This window comes from Embiotoca jacksoni, unplaced genomic scaffold, assembly GCF_022577435.1.
Source record: "Embiotoca jacksoni isolate LCO1_2020_lvr unplaced genomic scaffold, fEmbJac1.0.p SCAF_68, whole genome shotgun sequence".
Taxonomy (NCBI): Eukaryota; Metazoa; Chordata; class Actinopteri; family Embiotocidae; genus Embiotoca; species Embiotoca jacksoni.
Window position 1 is genome coordinate 1412897 of NW_027185423.1, and position 19641 is coordinate 1432537.

At 40.2% G+C, this 19641-nt stretch overlaps 2 protein-coding genes across 2 annotated transcripts; one reads left to right on the forward strand and one right to left on the reverse strand.

Moving 5' to 3' along the window:
* Nucleotides 1-7103: 7103 nt before the first annotated feature.
* On the forward strand, nt 7104-12904 carry LOC138214135 (butyrophilin subfamily 2 member A1-like). The gene is made up of 6 exons (XM_069175503.1): nt 7104-7148; nt 7199-7248; nt 11648-11973; nt 12164-12451; nt 12542-12594; nt 12809-12904. The coding sequence occupies exons 1-6, from the start codon at nt 7104-7106 to the stop codon at nt 12902-12904; spliced, it is 858 nt and encodes a 285-aa protein (XP_069031604.1).
* A 3075-nt stretch (nt 12905-15979) lies between these two features.
* LOC138214136 (low affinity immunoglobulin gamma Fc region receptor II-a-like) lies at nt 15980-19641 on the reverse strand. Its single transcript, XM_069175504.1, has 8 exons — nt 19611-19641; nt 19159-19401; nt 18758-19003; nt 18442-18624; nt 18231-18284; nt 18031-18096; nt 16827-16924; nt 15980-16282 (listed from the first exon to the last, which is right to left on the reverse strand). Exons 1-8 carry the CDS (start codon nt 19639-19641, stop codon nt 16265-16267), a joined length of 939 nt encoding a protein of 312 aa, XP_069031605.1. The 3' UTR covers nt 15980-16264.

Here is a 19641-nt window from a genome sequence, read left to right on the forward strand (position 1 = left end):
TCTTAGATCTGCGAACCCCAAAAATTACAGACTTTTCTTGAAGGTTAACGGATGAATACACGCGTGTGATATGATGCCTGTTTGCAACATGACATCAAATCTAAACCATGTGTTGTCGTTCCAGTAACTGTAACTCACCGGTTCCCTCAGCACAGTAACAGCACTGATCCTCTGCAAACACAAGCAGCAACACATTCATTACTGGGGAAACAAAGGAAACAGAGTCAGTAGAAGAGATAATACTTTCAACTGCACATGTGCATCTTATTAAATGTGACATTTAAAACATGCTCTTCCAATAATAAAGAGATGGAGTACTCACACAGTCGGACGCAGAGCGCTGCTGCCTCCATGCTGTCTTACTGATAACTAAGTCTGGGACCCACTGATAGATAATGGAGGTGTCCACTTCCTCTTCCTGTGCAGCTTTTTGTGGTGACGAGTCACACATTTGAAGGTTTGAGTTTGTCAGCGAGACTAAGAGCAGCTCTGAGAAAGGTCTAAAACATAAACCTACAAGTCTGCAAACAAAAAATGGTAGCTCATAAATGTTTAACAAAACTATGAAATACGAGGGTTGATGAAAACGTTTAGTCTTCAAAAAGTATTCAAAACCGACATTCAACAAAAAGGCATGAAATGATTTCAAACTATCAGACTTTTGTTTAGAGAGTCTTCATTGTCAGAAAGCATCATAAATAAGTCCAAATATGACTTCAAACATCTCCTACGTCTGTTTCACCTGGAAGAATCTTCACTTCTTTTCACATCCAGAGTTCATAACGTGGTTCTTATCAAACATTTTACAACATGATAAAACAGACTCCCCGACGTCTGAGCTGAAAGTCCACATTCTGTTATTGGAGGACTGACGGTGTCACAAACTTAGTAGTTGAGACGACTCGCTGATATCTGCAGCAGGTATGTGTGCTTTTATAAATACTTTGTGTATTTCATGTGGTAACGTGTGACAAATCTTTTCAGTAAAACTTAAATCTTATTGATCGTATTGAAACTAGGACAGAGAGAGATTTCTTCAAATTGTCCCGCTACTTCCTGAACATGAACACAATGTCGACATGTTGTTTACACGAGTGGAAAGAGACTGAAAATGATTCAATTCATTGATGTACAAGTTTGACTCTTGGTCAGATTTGAATCTCAACATATTTGGATTCACGAGACACCAAACACACGGTCGACATTCAAGTCCCACAATGTAGGTCGGCATGAAGGTGGAAATGTTGGTGACCAGCAGAATGACTGTTTCTGATGAAAAGATTTGAATCTAATTTCATATCGTTTGCTTGGAAATCACGGAGGACTCTGAAGGACCTTTATTTTTCTTTTGTTATTTGGGAATAACTTTTGGATTTTATCATGTATTATGAGGAGCAATCAAAAACTTTGTTGACTCCTCCTGTTCCATCCAATCGGCTCAGTGATGAACACGGAGCAGCAGGAAGTAACGACCTTCATCAGGAAGTTAAGAGACGACACTCTGAATACTTCTTCATGGAGGTCGTTGCTTCCTGCTGCTGCATGTGCATCACCGTGCTGCGTTCAGGAACACTCTGAACTTATTGATCTACTTTTTTAAATTAACATGTGACAAATGATTTCTTTGCAGTTTCAGAACTTGAAAATGTTCCATCTGAAAGACAGACGATGGTTTCCGTCTCCGCTGGGTTTCTGCAGTGATTTGGTTTTCTATCTCACTCTTGGCCTGCTGCTGCTGACACACCGCTCTGAAGGTAACGTTCACAGACACATCAACAAGAAGATCATGTGTTACTGAGGTTACAAACAGAGAAACTTCTGAAAGATTTCGTGGAAGAACTGAGACTGATTAAATCTTTGTAGATTTCGAGCAGAAGCTTCAACAGAACTTCACCAATAATAATGTTGTTGAACGATGTTAAACGTGATGCGTGACAATATCCTCTGGAGCTTTAACCTGGGATGTGGATTTCAGTGACTCTTCTTACCGTCACCACCAGGCGCTGCCTCCTCACCCTTCATCGTGAGTGTTGACAGAACCTCCAGAGGAGTGATGTTGGACTGTAAGTCTGCAGGCTGGTATCCAGAACCTGAGGTGTTGTGGCTGGACGCTGAGGGAAACCTCCTCTCTGCTGGACCTACAGAGAGCGTCAGAGGTCCTGATGACCTCTATACTGTCAGCAGCAGAGTGACTGTGGAGAAGAGACACAGCAACAGCTTCACCTGTAGAGTCCAACAGAACAACATCAACCAGACCAGAGAGGTTCACATATCTATTGCAGGTAGGAATAAATTCTGGAAAGAGAAGTTTCAGGTTTTAACAGTTGAAGTTTTCCGTTACGTGAATGCAGTGTGTTTTCTTTGTTTTATTGTTTGTACAGATGATTTCTTCGTGGCTCCGTCTAACTGTGCAGCTTCTATCAGCTTCAGCGTGGTTTTCTGCTTCATCTTAATTCTCTCAGTTTCCTTTTTTATCTGGAAACGGAGACAAAACAAAAGTGAGTCAAACATATTTGATTTATTTAAAAATGAATTTGAAATGAATGCTAATATGAAGAAATCCTAATGCAGCAATGAAAGTCAACCTTATGTTCACAGATCACAATGAAATTCATGACGGCATCACATGATTGTTTCAAATGTTGAAGTGCAGAGGTCGTAGTCCAAGTAGAAAGTTGATAGAAAGGAGCTTCTTGTTCCAAACGCATGATGAAACGTATTCTACACTGTTGTTGGCTTATTGTGTCTCTTTGATTTTAGTACTGCATAAATGAAACATTCAACATTTTCAACGGTTCATTCATTTGTTTCCACAGAGATGAAGAAGAATTCTAACAGTAAGAATGAAGATCAATCACAGCTCATGAAAGAAATCAAAAAGACCGAAGACTTGAACGAGAAAAAGACAAAACTTGAAGAGGAGCTGAAAAAGAGTGAAGAAGAACAGATGAGTACGAAACAGATGATTGATGCACTGATGGAAATGAAGGAGGAGCTGGAGGAGCAGAACAAACAACTCTCCTCCCAAAAGGAGGAGTTGGAGAAAGAAGTGGAGGAGAGTGAAGAGAAGATGAAGTTAGTGGATAAAGATGTAACAGAAAAGAAGGGAGATCAGACCGTTAAAGTTCAGGGATTCTTCAAACTAGAAGAAATCCTGGAAGGAGTCATCAAGAAACTGAAGGACAAAAAGAACGAGATTCAACAACTCCAACTGAACACAGAGAAACTAATGATGAAGATGAGTGACGAGGTTACCATGACGACTGAAAGGAAAACCAAGATAGAGACTCGCATGGAGAAAATGAAAGAACGAATCGAGGAGATCGAGAGACAGAAAAAATGAGATTAAACTTCAGCAAGAGAAGAAATAAGACGATGAAACGTTTTAATTGAAGAACATTTCAGTCAAAGCAGTCAGTGATTGTTTAAGACTTCTTTTTTAAACACAACATTTACAAAGTGATACGATATCAAATATAGAAATGTAACTTTTAGAAAATATCTCTGGTTTCACACTTTGATTTTTTTTTTTAATAATCCTATAAAACAATCCAAAAAGTTCCAGATGTTTTCTGCTGCTGATGAATTACAGATAAAAATCAAAAGTTGTTTATATCATATAGATTTAAATTAATTTTATGAAGATTACCTTTCTGAATATGGAGTTTTTTATATAACCTTATGCTGTGGTGTGTAGCTTTTATCTTTTCTTATCTGATTATGATTTTATGTACTTAAACTTACTTTAAACTTAGTTTTTTTTTGTATCCGAAGCTTTCTTTGTGACTGATTTATTAAGTTATGGAATCTTGTTGTTATATTATGTTATTATACATAAACTGTCATAATAAAAAAAAAAAAAAAAAATAAAAAAAGGCAAAATCATGAGAAACAATAAGGAAATGCATCTATATCATTTTGTTATCTGTATACTTTATTAATTTACTGTTATTAAACTGGTTGGACCTGCTGGATTCACTTCCTTCTGTTCCCAAAAGATTAGACACAAAATGTGATCTGTGCTCTTTGCTCACATTTCAGGTCTTTTGGGGAAATCGCAAATAAACATCGTTATAAAAACGCCTGTAACTCACTTGATGATTTCGATCGAACGATGTAACTTGGAAAACGTACTCACAAAAGTTACAGCTTTACAACAACGGGAATTTTATTGCTGTTACAAATAAAATTAATTAATTTAAATTTACATTTATAGTTTTATACTCAAAAGCAGTTTAAAATGTTAAAAAAAAGGATTCAACACAGGAAAATGTAAAGTAGTTCTGGTTTGCTCTTTCTTCTTTTGTGCATATTAGTGCAACACAACATGAATCTCTTCTAGGTCCTCCATCAGGGCTTCCTGCTCTTCATGGCCTGAAAGATAAAACATTTCAAGGAACATCGCCATGATTAAATATTAAAAAGTCAAGTTTTCAATTAGCTTTTCCCAGAGCTTTAACCGTAACTGATGTTTTAACTATAACTGATGTTTTAACCATAACTGATGCTTTCACCATAACTAATGTTTTAACCTTAACTGATGTTTTAACCATAACGGATGCTTTAACCATAACTGATGCTTTCACCATAACTAATGTTTTAACCTTAACTGATGCTTTAACCATAACTGATGTTTTAACCATAACTGATGTTTTAACCATAACGGATGCTTTAACCATAACTGATGCTTTCACCATAACTAATGTTTTAACCTTAACTGATGCTTTAACCATAACTGATGTTTTAACCGTAACTGATGCTTTAACCGTAACTGATGTTTTAACCATAACTGATGCTTTAACAATAACTAATGTTTTAACCAAAACTGATGCTTTAAGCATAACTAATGTTTTAACCTTAACTGATGCTTTAACAATAACTAATGTTTTAACCAAAACTGATGCTTTAAGCATAACTAATGTTTTAACCTTAACTGATGCTTTAACCATAACTGATGTTTTAACCGTAACTGATGCTTTAACCATAACTGATGCTTTAACCATAACTGATGTTTTAACCATAACTGATGCTTTAACCATAACTAATGTTTTAACCTTAACTGATGCTTTAACCATAACTGATGCTTTAACCATAACTGATGTTTTAACCATAACTGATGTTTTAACCATAATGGATGCTTTAACCATAACTGATGCTTTCACCATAACTAATGTTTTAACCGTAACTGATGCTTTAACCATAACTGATGCTTTAACCATAACTGATGTTTTAACCATAACTGATGCTTTAACCATAACTAATGTTTTAACCATAACTGATGCTTTAACAATAACTAATGTTTTAACCAAAACTGATGCTTTAAGCATAACTAATGTTTTAACCTTAACTGATGCTTTAACCATAACTGATGTTTTAACCGTAACTGATGCTTTAACCATAACTGATGCTTTAACCATAACTAATGATTTAACCATAACTGATGCTTTAACCATAACTGATGCTTTAACCATAACTAATGTTTTAACCATAACTGATGCTTTAACAATAACTAATGTTTTAACCAAAACTAATGCTTTAAGCATAACTGATGCTTTAACCATAACTAATGATTTAACCATAACTGATGCTTTCACCATAACTGATGCTTTAACCATAACTAATGTTTTAACCATAACTGATTCTTTAAGCATAACTGATGCTTTAACCATAACTAATGATTTAACCATAACTGATGCTTTAACCATAACTGATGCTTTAACAATAACTAATGTTTTAACCATAACTAATGTTTTAACCATAACTGATGTTTTAACCATAACTAATGATTTAACCATAACTAATGATTTAACCATAACTGATGCTTTAACAATAACTAATGTTTTAACCATTACTGATGTTTTAACCATAACTGATGTTTTAACCATAACTAATGTTTTAACCATTACTGATGTTTTAACCATAACTAATGTTTTAACCATAACTAATATTTTAACCATAACTAATGATTTAACCATAACTGATGCTTTAACCATAACTAATGTTTTAACCATAACTAATATTTTAACCATAACTAATATTTTAACCATAACTAATGTTTTAACCATAACTAATATTTTAACCATAACTAATATTTTAACCATAACTGATGATTTCTCCAGCGCATGGACCTTCAGATGTCACTGAGATCAGGTAAATCAGCCAAAATCAGAGTTTCAATAAGAAGTGATTCACATTTTCAGACATGTTCACAGCCACAATATTGACTTGTAGTCAATTACAAAAAAACAAAACCAATCTTAAAATATTTTGATAATCTATTTAACATGCGTCACAACATAAAGCCCAGTAACAGGAATGTTTTAACATGGCTTTTACCACTAATATATGTTGTACTTCTAAGATATTGTAACATGAGTCAATTTGTGAAATCAAGCAGAATTGGCTGTTGGATGTCATAATATCATCGCTCTCACCGTCTGGACAGAAGAGTAGATAACTTCCTGCTTTGTTAACTTTGATTCTTTGGCAGTTTCGGGATTCTGAGTCAGCGGTCCTGATCCTGCTTCGGAAACGAGAGAACAAAAGAAATGATCGGATCTGAAAGAGCGATCTCCAGGTGAATCCTCTGTGATTGTTCCTGACCTCCCTTGTAGACAACAAGTAGAACAATCTGCAGTCAAACTCAATCTTGTTTCATTTAACTTTCTTAGGATGATGAACTGATAAATATCATGTTAGCATCTCTTTCATTGGACCAATAAAACCATCAATTTGATTGCCGTCAGGTTATTGGGTGGATAACATTCAGGATCTGAACAGCATCTTTTCACTTGTTCAGAGGATGCAAATTTCAGGGAAAAAAAACACATTTACATATTTGAAATGTAATAAACTGTCCAAATAGACTTGATTAGCATATGAACCATGATGATGAGCTTGTGGCATTTCAGTTGTGGTCAGAGTGAAGAGGTTGACGTGAGGACTCGTCTGAAGGGGAGAAACTAACAGTTAGAGGAGAGCTAACTTTAAACATTGATACTGACTGACTGAATGTGTGAACAGCCTCCTCCACTCTTCTGTCTGTGGTTTTCTGCTGTGGTTTGACTGCAACGCTCAGCAGCGTCTCAAACAAAACCTCACACATGAGAATTACAGGATGTAAAAAGAAGCACCACGTCCGCCTCACGGTGCAACGCGTCACTTCAACTGACACTTTCACCTTCGGGTGGCCCTCGAGGTCAGCCTCATCAAACAGCTTCAATGCACCGTGGCGTCTCTTAAAGTAAAGAGCATGTTACAATCTGACAAGAATTAAAACAAGTTCCTCCCACCGTGTGAAGAAAAGCAAAATGGAAATAAAAAAAGAAAGTAAACCTTGGTCTTTTCTCCGTTTTGTGAAAACGACTGCGTACGTCACGCTGTTCGGATCATCTGAGGCGTCGTCTCCACAGACTGAAACACAAAACACAACGTCAGTGAAAAACTCCATTTCAACTATTAAAATGTTTGTACAAAGTTACATAAAAATATAAAACCATAATACTCTTGAAATCTAAGATAACATTTCTTTTGTCTTCAAATTAAAATTGCTACATTAAAAAAATCTCATTGGTGCCAGTTCAGTTCAAAACTCTTCATCCATCTCCATGACGTCGCCTGAATTGCAGTCACATCATCTGAAACACAAGGACGAGTGTTTCCACACCTGTTTGGTCGGCTTCGCCCGAGTGAGACGCTGCTGTCGCTGTCTTTGAGGAAACTGATGGAGAGAAAAGCAAAAACACAAACATCAACGAAAACACGCGGAAAGAAGACCAATCTAAAGTTCAACGTAATGACAGATATAAAAGAAGACTTTAAATATTTAGCTTTTCCCGAACACTGGAAACAAAGGGATGGCCATCAAATTACACAACTCTGCAGTAAGCTATTAGAAAAGCGTTAAAGCCAAAGTGTTACAGGACACCATTACGAGTGCTCACTTATTTCAGTGTTTCTGTCGAGTTATTTACATCAAATAAATGACTTTTCTTTACTTTTGTTGTTCCGTATATAAAGAAACCCGATCGCCAGCAGCATCAGGCACAATATGAAAATGAAGAGAGCGATCCAGCGCAGCCTGGAGACGGGAGAGGAGCGAGGCTGCGACGCACACTGTTCTTCATGTGATGGAAAGACAAAAGGAAAACTTGTTTCAACAAGTGGGATGATAAGTAGGGTGACTGGGATAGTTTATAATCTGCATCGATCCTGGACTAAACATAATATCTGTGTTCACCTTTCCCAGCCAGCCAGCTTGCGGGTGATGTTTCACGAGCAGCAGCACACTTGTAAAGGCCTTCGTCAGACTTGGAAACATTGTTAAGGGTCATTACTCCTTCAGAAACGCTCTCCAAGAGGGCGCCATCTTTGTAGAAATCAACAACCAGGCCGGGGAACTCGTTCTTCATCCTGCAACGCAGAGTCACACTGCTTCCCTTCGACACAGGAAGAGCAGGACTCTCCAGAATCACAGAACCAGCTGGAGGACGTGAAGTAAAGATAAAAAAGACAGATCAGTGAGGAAAAGAGGATCAGCTGCTCACATGAATATAATATTTGGTGGCAACAAACACAGTGTGAAACATCAGTAATTGAGATAAATCAAATCAATCTGAAATATAACAGTAATGTATAACAGTGAATCATCTGCAAAGTGAACAATATTAATCAAATGGTCCTGATGGTGCTAAAGTCAAAGCAAGCAAAACATGTGCATCATATAATTCACAGAGGAACCTTGAGATAAATATTTGTTTAATGATTTGAATGAACTGTAACAGGAAGTAAACAGTGACATGATGATGAACACGTTTCTGGAGCAAACATATAAAACCTGACGACTGAGGTCAGATAATTGAAGAATTTGATTTCAAAGTAAATGTAACAGTTAAACGTGACGTTGGTCCAACAAACTGCAACTACTCAGCTGAAAAGTGGATGTAAAAATATATATCTGATAAAAACCCGATGATAGCGTGAATTTACAGGACGATCTTGACCTCAAAGAAGAAAGGAGGATCAGGAACACGTGTTGAAGGTGGAGCAGATATAACAAACATACCGGTGACTGTGATGGAGACAGAAGTGCTTTTGTCCGTCTCCGTCTCACACCGGTATTCTCCACTGTCGGTTTCATAAGCCTCTTTAAGGGTGCAGGTCATCGTTGACGTCTCACACGTCGAACTTACTTCCTCAACATTCTCATTATTCCTGATTATTCTCAGCTGAGTCGAGCCGTCGAGACCCTCACAGCGAAAAGAGATGGAGTCGTACTCAAAGAACTGCAGGCTTTCTGTGACGATACGGAAACACGAGTCTGAAAGAACAAAAGAACGGAGATGAAGTCCGCTTCAAAAAAAAGAAAAAGTAAATCAGTCAGCTTTGATGTTTTTGTCAGGACAGAATTATACACGTCACATTTGATTTGATTTCTTCTATATGTGTAAAGAACTGAACATGTCGAGGAATATTTTACTCCAAAGAGATTCAGAAACACTGAAAAACTAAACCTTCAAAAACACTGGTTCAGATGGACCTTTAATCCAGGTTGAGTGTTGTTCTACTCACCGTCATTCAGAGCGTAACCGTCCTGAATGTGTGCAGCCGACAGAAGCATCACCAACAGAACTGGATGGAAACAAAACAACAGGAACAGATCAGACGAAGACCGATTCAGAGAAAAGATGATCTTAAAAGTTGAAAGAAAGAAAAGTAGCATCTGACCCGGTGTGCAGCGGAGAGCTGGGACCTCCATGACGTCCTCCTGACTGTCTGAGCATCCGACTGAGACACAGCTGACGTCTGATGGACATGACCACTTCCTGTTCCTGTCAGAGCGTCGGGCAGGACTCGCTGCTCACTGCTGCAACACAGAGGCACACGTGGAGGCTTTTCTTTTAGAAAGCTTTGTAATCAGACAGCCATAAGTTTGTGGACACGTACTGTATGTTCATGGTTCTGCTCTTCTGCTTTCAGCACCGTCTCCCACCAAAATGATCTTTTTCAACCTCGCAGCTCCAAATTAAAGGATTTTAGGGATTTTGCTCGTATTTTGCAAAAGGTTTCACTCTTTTCTTTTCATTTTTGGTCTTTCCACTTCCAATCCTGAAGAATTCCTGCGAGCACCATAGAGCAAAGATGAAGAATGAAAAGTTCCCCGACAGACAGTGCTGAGAGTTGAAAAGCTCTCTCCTGCTCCCTGCAGTCTCATCTGCCTTTCTGACCACATCTGCTTCTGGTCGCTCCAACAAAAGAAGCCGTTGTGATCTATTTTATGACCCGTTAATGCATCAACCCGAATCCAAAGTTCAGTCATCAGACATTTTGTACGTTGGTGTGATATCATGTCCGGTTTGAATCTCACTCGTTCGCTTTTACGTCACAAAGTACTTTTAAGATTTCATTTAATTTCAGCTGCATTCATGTTATTACATGAACGAGTTGTCTTGCTTCACCTGCAGATCTGTGTATGAATATGTTTTAAGAAATAGTTTGTTGAAACTCCCACACCTGCAACAATATGAGGAGGAGTCAGAGGTCAAAGTCAAAGCTTTCAATGATCAACCAGCCTGACTGGAGGACGAGGCGTCTGCAGCCGTCAGCAGGTACGTCGTTTTCTCTCAAACTTAACACAATAAATATGAACCTTTCGGTGAAATGCAGGTCGGTGTGCCGAGAGCTTTTCTCTTTCAAACACACGTCATTATCTGCATTTTAACAGGACAACCGGCATGTTACACCAAACTGTTCACTGTTGGGCGAAGTCTTTACTGACGTTACCGAAACGTCTCGTTGGAAGTGGACTTTGTCTCATTAATGGTTTCTAGTGTGAACTAAATATCTGAAATATGACAGAAGACATTTTATATTCACTCAGCGAAAGGCTTCGAAGTTTTACAAGTGTACAAGTATGGAAGGATTTTTTTCACAATGTAGAAATTATAAAGCAAAAAGGAATTAATGAAGGATTTTCTGAGTTGATAGTTTCAGACCCGCCTCGTTTTACTGGTCCACAGAGAGACTCAGCAAATGAGGTCAAACGTAAAGACAAATACTGAAAGATAAACTATCTAAAAATCACAACAAGCGTTTTATTTCCGTGGAACTTAATGCATCTTTTTCTGGTTTGTGTTTATGTGTAGAGCTCCATGACGAGTGAACTCACATCTCTCACTGTGCTGGTTTTCCTCACGCTGACGTGTTCAGGTGAGTTCAGACAGAAATACGATGATAACTGAGATGAGAGTCGCTGTAACGGGCTGAAAGAAGGCTGCTGCTGCAAAGACAGGAATATTCAGGAGAAATATGTTTTCTTTGTTTATTCTGAATGTTGATGTGATTGGAAAGATTTATAAAAATTAAAAAACAACTGATGTACAGCTGCTTCAGTTTAAGTATAACTTTCTGCTGGTTTTTTTGCTTTTCAATCTGTGTAAATTGCAAACCTAGAAAGAGTCTTCTATTGCAGCAGGGTCCTATCAAAGGACGTGGAGCCTGAAGCCTGGATGCCCTTTACTCACACTGGGAATGCAAAAAATAAAGAACAGGAAGAAGTTGCTTTGTTTGAAGTGTAATATTCAGGTTCTGGGTAAGTGACTTCTCTCCTTCGGGAACATTGGTTTTTTCCAGGTGAACCTCAACTGATCGGTCCGACTCAGCCAATGGTAGCGACACGTGGTGATGACATCACTCTGCCGTGTCACCTGGCACCTGCTACGGATCTATCGGACTTCACGCTGGAGTGGGCGAGACCCGATCTGGACCCCAGATTTGTCCTTGTGCGGCGCTCTGGTCAGGAACTGGAGGGTAAACAGCACCAATCGTTCGAGGGGAGAACGTCGCTGTTCACCGACGAGCTGAAGAACGGAAACGTTTCACTGAAGCTGTCCAACGTGAAGATACCCGATGGGGGAACGTACAGATGTTTCATCCCAGAGCTGCAGAAGGACGCGCTTGTTCAGCTGGTTGTTGGTGAGTACGTTTATAATGCCCATGTTCAAGGTCTGTGTTTGGACCTCCAGAACAGGATTGTAGAGGGTTTAGGGAACTGAAACACTGGAACCCAAGAAGTCACGTTTATCTGTCGAACCTTTCTGACATCATTCAATGATTTGCCTGAACTTCTGCTGATGGTTGTTTTTATTCCCCCGCTCCACATCAGGTGCTGTTTCCTCACCTGATATCATCATAGCAGGACTTGATGAATCCTCCAGAGGAGTGATGTTGGACTGTAAGTCTGCAGGCTGGTATCCAGAACCTGAGGTGTTGTGGCTGGACGCTGAGGGAAACCTCCTCTCTGCTGGACCTACAGAGAGCGTCAGAGGTCCTGATGACCTCTATACTGTCAGCAGCAGAGTGACTGTGGAGAAGAGACACAGCAACAGCTTCACCTGTAGAGTCCAACAGAACAACATCAACCAGACCAGAGAGGTTCACATCCACCTTCCAGGTGAACGTGGTTCATCAAATGTTCTGACTTTAATTCTATTGGGTCGGATTCTATAGAAACGAAGTGTAATTCTGTGTTTTATCTTTTCAGATGAGTTCTTCGTGTCTCCATGCAGCTCTGCTGCTCTCATCGCTGGTTTGTCTGTTAGTTTGTCTGTTTGTATTGTGTTTATTATAGCGCTCCTCTCTTGTTGGTGGAAACGGAGAAAAGACGTCATGAGTAAGTCAACAGATGTACGACTGTGTTGGGAAATATCTATTTTACATTTCCAGTCAACTTGGCATCGTGTCTTGTTTTATATTCTATCTTTCACCTCCTTATTAGAATAGTTTTACTCTAACAGATTTAATTTCACAGAGACCCGGAGAAGCTGTGATGAAGATGAAGGAGGAACACAGCAAAAAAACCTCCTGGGAGGTGAAGTGGAAGGAGAGACGACAAGAAGACAAGTAAGAACCTGAATCATGAGGAGTTATTTCTCCTTGGAAAACTGGAAGGAGCAAAAATCAAACCACAAAACGCTTCTTAAAGTCTGAAGACAAACAGGCTGATGGGAACAGACAGCAGAGGAGGGAGGAGGAGCAGAGGAGGAGGAGGAGGAGGAGGGAGGAGGATGAGGGAGGAAGAGCAGACGAGGAGGGGGAGGGAGGAGGAGGAGGAAGGACGAGGAGCAGAGGAGGGAGGAGGAGGAGAAGCAGAGGAGGAGAGAGGAGGAGGAGGGACGAGCAGAGCAGGAGGGGGAGGATGAGGAGGAGCAGAGGAGGAGGAGGAGGAGGAGGAGGAGGAAGGAGGAGGAGGGAGAGGAGGGAAGAGTGAGAGGAAGGAGGAGGAGGAGGGGAGAAGGAGGAGGAGGAGGGAGAGAGGAGGAGGGGAGGGAGGAGAAGAGGAGGAGGGAGGAGGAAGGGGAGGGAGGAGGAGGGAGGAGCAGAACAACTTTCTTCCAGCAGGCAGTTTGAACATTCAAAGCATCGCTGGAGGAGGGAGGAGGGAGGAGGAGGGGGAGGAGGAGGGAGGAGGGGGGAGGAGGAGGGGGAGGGAGGACAGAGGAGGAGCAGAGGAGGAGAGGAGAGGGAGAAGGAGGAGCAGCAGAGGAGGGGGAGGAGGAGGGGAAGGAGGAGGGAGGAGGAGGGAGGAGCAGAACAACTTTCTTCCAGCAGGCAGTTTGAACATTCAAAGCATCGCTGGAGGAGGGAGGAGGAGGAGGAGGAGGAGGAGGAGGGAGGAGCAGAACAACTTTCTTCCAGCAGGCAGTTTGAACATTCAAAGCATCGCTGCACTGATTATTCTGGATGGAAGAAATGAGAAATGGAGGAAAAGTGCAGCAGATCACACTTCAGAGACCTGAAGTGGTTCAACACTTCTGTTTCGTCCAGATTTGTTCCTTTCAGCAGCCGTTAACAAACACCATGACCCACAATCCCTACAAATGGCAGAGATCTGGTGATGTGACACCAGTGTCGGCTCTGAGGTGCTCGTAGCTTTCTGTTCATGAACTTTGTTGAAACAACAACGGTTTGAATTTCAAATATCTGCTGTTGGAGTAAACTACTGGAACAAACTATTTATTTCAGAAAAAACAACCAAAGAAATGCTGAGTCAGAGATTGTATTTGTTAATGAAGCTAGTGGGACAGAGGCTAGACAGGAAGTGATGTCATGATTTCAGGTCTCTTTGACAGACAAGTTTCAAGTGTCTCTTGTGTGTTGTCTCACTCAGTTAGGACAAAGACAGACAACCTCCAGCAGCAGTTCAGCCAATCAGAGCTCAGCAACAGGACACATCACTGTGGAGGTCGACCAATGGGGCAGATATATCCGTCTCATAAACACCTCCAAGCAGGTAACACTGTTTGTGTAGATAAACACTGAATAAGTACTGTTGGTGTTCAACATACAACACTATACAACTGTAGAACAGTAATACACTAAACAAGGTGTTCCTAATGTCCCGTACAAACCAGGACAACAACAACAACCTGCTGTTAATGTCACAATCTATTTTCATGTAAATAATAGAAATGACAGATTTAATGCTCACCAACATTCATTTGTTGTTGTGTCTTTGTCTCATTGTTCCTCTGGTGGTTAAATGTCCTGCAGGAGGAACAACTGGGAGGCTGCAGGTTAAAACTACAAGTCAACAACACAGAAACCTTCATGTACACATTCAAGGAGACAAACACAATCAAGGCTGGAAAGAAAATCTCTGTGAGTGTTTCTTGATGTTTCAGTTATGTTGTTACTTTATTTATTTTCTTTCATTTCCTTTTTTTTGTCTTTCTTTTGCTTCTCAGTCTTTGACCTTTGTTTACTATATTTACAGATGTGGTGTTCAGGTTCTGGCAGCAATGATCCTCATATTGGTCACCTGGTGTGGACAGAAGTGAAGCCCTGGAGGCCTGAAGACCAGCTGCAGCTCAGCCTCATCACTCAGACTGGAGAGATCAAACTACTATAGTCCTCATTTAGTTGCTTTAATCACCAACAGTAACAAGTCATGACAAAAAGTTTCCATCCACGTCATCAGAAAACAGACTGAACAGTAGAAACTGCTGTGATCCATAAACACCAAACGTTACCATCAGACATCATCACTGCAGTGATGCTTTCAGGCTGCATCAGTTTTCTCCGTGGATTCTATGAAATTTGAGATTATTATGGAAATCAAAGTCTGTATTGTTGCACTTTCGTTCAGAAATTTGTTCGTGGCGCTCATCCTCCCTTTGGTGAGCTGGAAGGACCTGAAGTCCTGGAGACCAAAGTTTTACCATTTAACTCTTTATTGTTCATTTCTTTCTCAAATTTTTTTAGAAAGACAAAGATTAAATAAAAAATGCAAATGTGAGCTGAACCAGCTGAGGAACATTTATTTTGTATTTGCTCCACTGATTTAATGTCATTTGAGCTTCAACACAAACATGTTCTTCACAGTCACGTGTTCTTCTGAATCTCTTTAATTTGGTTTTAGTCTGTATTTTGTATTAAATCATTTAAAAGTACAGTTTTCTCCTGCAGGTTTTCTGTGATGTTGATGGGATGTTGTGGATGAGATGTTGATGTTCATTGTTAAATTTGTTTTGAGAAACATCAACTTCCAAATATGTTTTTTTTTTCTATCAGATATAATTTCGCAATCCATAAATGAAGATATTTATAAGATAGAATTTCCAGGTCTAAAATGTGAAGCCATTACAGAGGTGTCTTAAACTGTAATACCACTGAGGGCCACTAGGGGCTAGCTTAAAGGGGGGAAAAAAGCAACCTCTGTCCCCAACAGACTCCCATTGAACAAAGCATCAACCTCTCTCCTGAAATAGGAATCGTTGGATGTCGACATTCATTACAGACAGCAGGGGGTCAAATGGAGGTCAAACACATTCAGCAGTTGACAACAGTAAGTGTATGAAACCGCTGCAGCAGCTCGACTCTTAGAACGAGTCTTCAGACGAGTGAACAAACACGTGGCTTCACTGAAACAAAAATAGACGTTGCTGCAAAGTTAAATGAAGAATTTAGAAGAAAATCCGCTTCATTTACTTACTTTATAAATGTAGTTTAAAACTGTAAAACATGCAACTGTGGATGACTGTCTTTTTTCTGTTTTAGAGAAAACACTAAATATAAATACCACACTGAAATATAAAAGTAGATGCAACAGGAAATATATGTTTTTGTTGAAGCAATTACAGAGTTTGAGATTCTATTCATACCATAATGAAATAAACCTTTTAAACAAGCAAACATTTATAATCTGGAAACAAACGTAGAAATACTCTAAGTTTTATTCTTTGTCACTTTTCTCGCGTCTCGTCAGTCAGCTGCTCTTTGTGGCCTGAAAGACAAAATATATACAGTTAAGTGTTAAATCCATTATACAAATATCATTAACTCAATCATTTACTCAGTTACAAAAACAGCTGAGAGTTTCTGGACCAGCTAAGATCCTGATCAGATTTTACTTTGCTTCTGAGGTTCAGAGTTAATCTGAACGTAAAAATGTGAAACATGAATCTGTCAAACTGTAGAAAAGAGTCATTTTTCAAATTCAATCATTAAATCTGCTTCATTTGTCTGTTTGAATCAATAGTTTGTGGTTTTATGTCCAATTATCCAGATCAGGATCAGGGCAGAGCAAGAATCGATCAGTCTACTATTTCAAAATAAGAATAACTGTCAGATATTTTTTAACACTTTTCAAATATGACAAACATTGATTTCATGTTTGAGGATTCGGTGCTCTCTTATTGAACTCACTTTCCTAAACTGAGTATTTTTGGGTCTTAGACTGGAAATAAATAAATCATTTGACATTTGGAGCTCAAGATGCCTTTAAAAAAGTCATTAGTGAAATGAAAAGAAGGCTGTTAAAGTCTCACCATCTGGACAGGAGAATAAATCGTTTCCTCCTCTTCTAAACTTGGTTCTGCGGCTGCTGATGGATTCGGGGTTGCCATGGAGACGGACGATCCCGATTCTGCTTCGAGCAAAAATAATTTAAAATTTGACTTCAAAAACACAAGAAATCTGAAAAATCCAGAGAGGAGATTTCAGTTTGTATATCTGAGCAGATTCACTGGTGCTATAACAATAATAATCCCATATGTATTTGTACATTCATCATCTTCCAGCGAGACAAACATCTTCAAGTCAAACTTAAAGATCTCTTCACACTTCAATAGAAATCTGGTAAAACTGTTTTCATACACTTGATGCGAGTATTCCAGGAACAGTGTGACTGCATTTGTACGTTTTCTGTTGAAATAGTTTTGAGGTGCTTTTAAACGTCCATCCTCTCGGTGATGCTGGCGGGATCTGAAGCGGCCACAAACCTTCGTCGTGTTCCTCCGATCTTTCTCCACATGACGTCCTGCTACAAGTCAACTTCTACTGCAGCTGGAGAAACCTCTCCTTTTTTGTGTCACTACAATCTGAACATCATAGTCCTAATGCGAAAGTACAGTATTTTTGGACACCGGAAAGTCAAATGTAACCATGGTAACGACAACTTGATATGGGACGATATGGAAGAAGCATTTTTCAGATGTTTAGTCATGAAAAACATGTTTGGAGAAAAACAACAACAACAAATAAAAAGATCCTTCCTGGTCTCGTGTGTAATACAACAGAGAAATGTACTTTGTAATGTTCAAACTTCTTCCAGAAAGCTGCAGTAAATCATGTGTTTTTATTAAATATGCGAGTTGTTGAAATGTTGTTTGTCGTTCATGGTTCAGTGACCAGTTGGAGGACAAGGACCCCGACGGGCCGGTTCATTGAGAGGTTTCTTCAGATGGTCACACTGACAGGTTAAATGGGTCAACGGACTCTTTTAGCCTTTTCAGGCTGTGGTTGTCTGCTGCGACTCGACTCGAGGCTCAAATGATCTGCAGCAGCGGCGTCTCAAACCGAACAGCGGCGGCGAGTCCTGCTGAGGCACGTCTGACGAGCCACGTTCTCACCAGCTGTCTCATTCACACGCTAGAAGATGCTAAAAGTAGCACGTGACACTGAAGGTGAAAGTACACACTATGTGTGTGTAATTACCCCTCCAACAACTTGAAGAGAAATCTTAAAGTAAACCTTTGTCTTTTCTCGGTTTGGTGACCACGGCGGCGTACGTGACTCCGGCATCGTCATCTCCAGAGACTGAAATGGAAAAGAAACAGTAGAAGCAGCTGAATGCAGAACGTTATAATACTTCTGCAGCTCTTTAATATTCCTCCACATGAAGACAGCAGCCAGTTTGAAGCAGTAAAACGACAGGACACGTTTCTGCTGACCTGTCGGCCGGTCTTCATCGGAGTGTGATGCTGCTGTTGGTGTCTTCGAGGAAACTAAAAGCAAAAACATCCCAAAAATACAAACACTTCAAACGACTTTATAAGTTTGTTATTGATGTAATCTATGAGAAAACATCTCAAACCCAACGTGGTGTCTTAAACCTCAAGACCAGAGCTTTTCTTCTTTGTAATGAGGAATACTTTTGTGTACCTCTGTGTTTCCTAACGTGAAGGACTCCCACCATCAGCAGCACCAGGACCGTCATAGACACGGTGACGGCAACGCAGAGGAGGACGAGGGCGTGAGGGGCCCGGGGGCTCTCAGACAGGACCTCTTGGGGAGGTGTTGGAGAGCCCAGAGGAGCCGTGTTGGCTATAACAGTAACAAATACAACTACGTACAGCTGTTAATATGAAGCAGCCTGGTTTACTTTAAGAAAACGGAAGGAAGATTTCTTTTATCAAAAAACAAAAGTTGTTCAAAGTGACTTCCTGTTGAATATCTGTTTGTTTGTTTCTTATCTCACCTCTGACGACCAGCCGGCTCTCTGCTGACGTTCGACCTCTGGAGGTGTTGCACTTGTACAGTCCTTCGTCTGACTTGGAGACGCGGTGAATGATCTTCGTCCCCGCTGAACCTCCAACCAGGACGCTGCCGTCTTTGTAGAAGTCGCTGTGCAGCTCGCCAGAGTTTTCCTTGTTTGTGCAGCGCAGAGTCACGTTGGTTCCCTCCATCAGCGGAAGAGCCGGACTGTCGAGGATCACAGGACCATCTGAGCAACATGTGGAGAAGGATTTTAATGTACGATAGTATGTACTGTATGTAAGTGAGGAAGAAGATGTGTTGGAAGAAGAGGTTTTCATCACAAACATTTTATCTGCAAGTTGTTTAAAGTTGTCACGGCTCCAGAAGATGGAATAAACCAACCCGTGACGGTGATGTTGACAGCGTTGCTGGTTTCTCCCGTGTCGGTCTCACACCAGTATGTCCCACTGTCTTGTACGTAGGCTCGATCGATGGCGCCGGAGGTCTTGATAGGAACCGTTTGAGATGGCTCACCGGTGTTCTTCATCCATTTCACCCGAGCAGAGTCACCGAACCCGACGCAGGAGAAAGAAACGGACTCGTGTTGAAAGTGCTGAAGTCTGTTTGGAGAAACACGAAGGAAACCTGCAGCCGACAGAAAGACGGGTTCTATTTCAAGTTTGCAAAATGATGTTTACGACAGATGAAAGAAAAATACTGGCCTGTTTGTTGAGAGGAACCGGTCTGCAGAAGGAATTCAAGCATCACTGGACAAACAAAGCAGCAAAGTCACACGAGAGACGTGGATGGTTTGAGGAACACTTAAAAACCAGACGGAAACACTGAACACTCACCCAGTCTGAAGCCGAGAGCTGTGACCTCCAT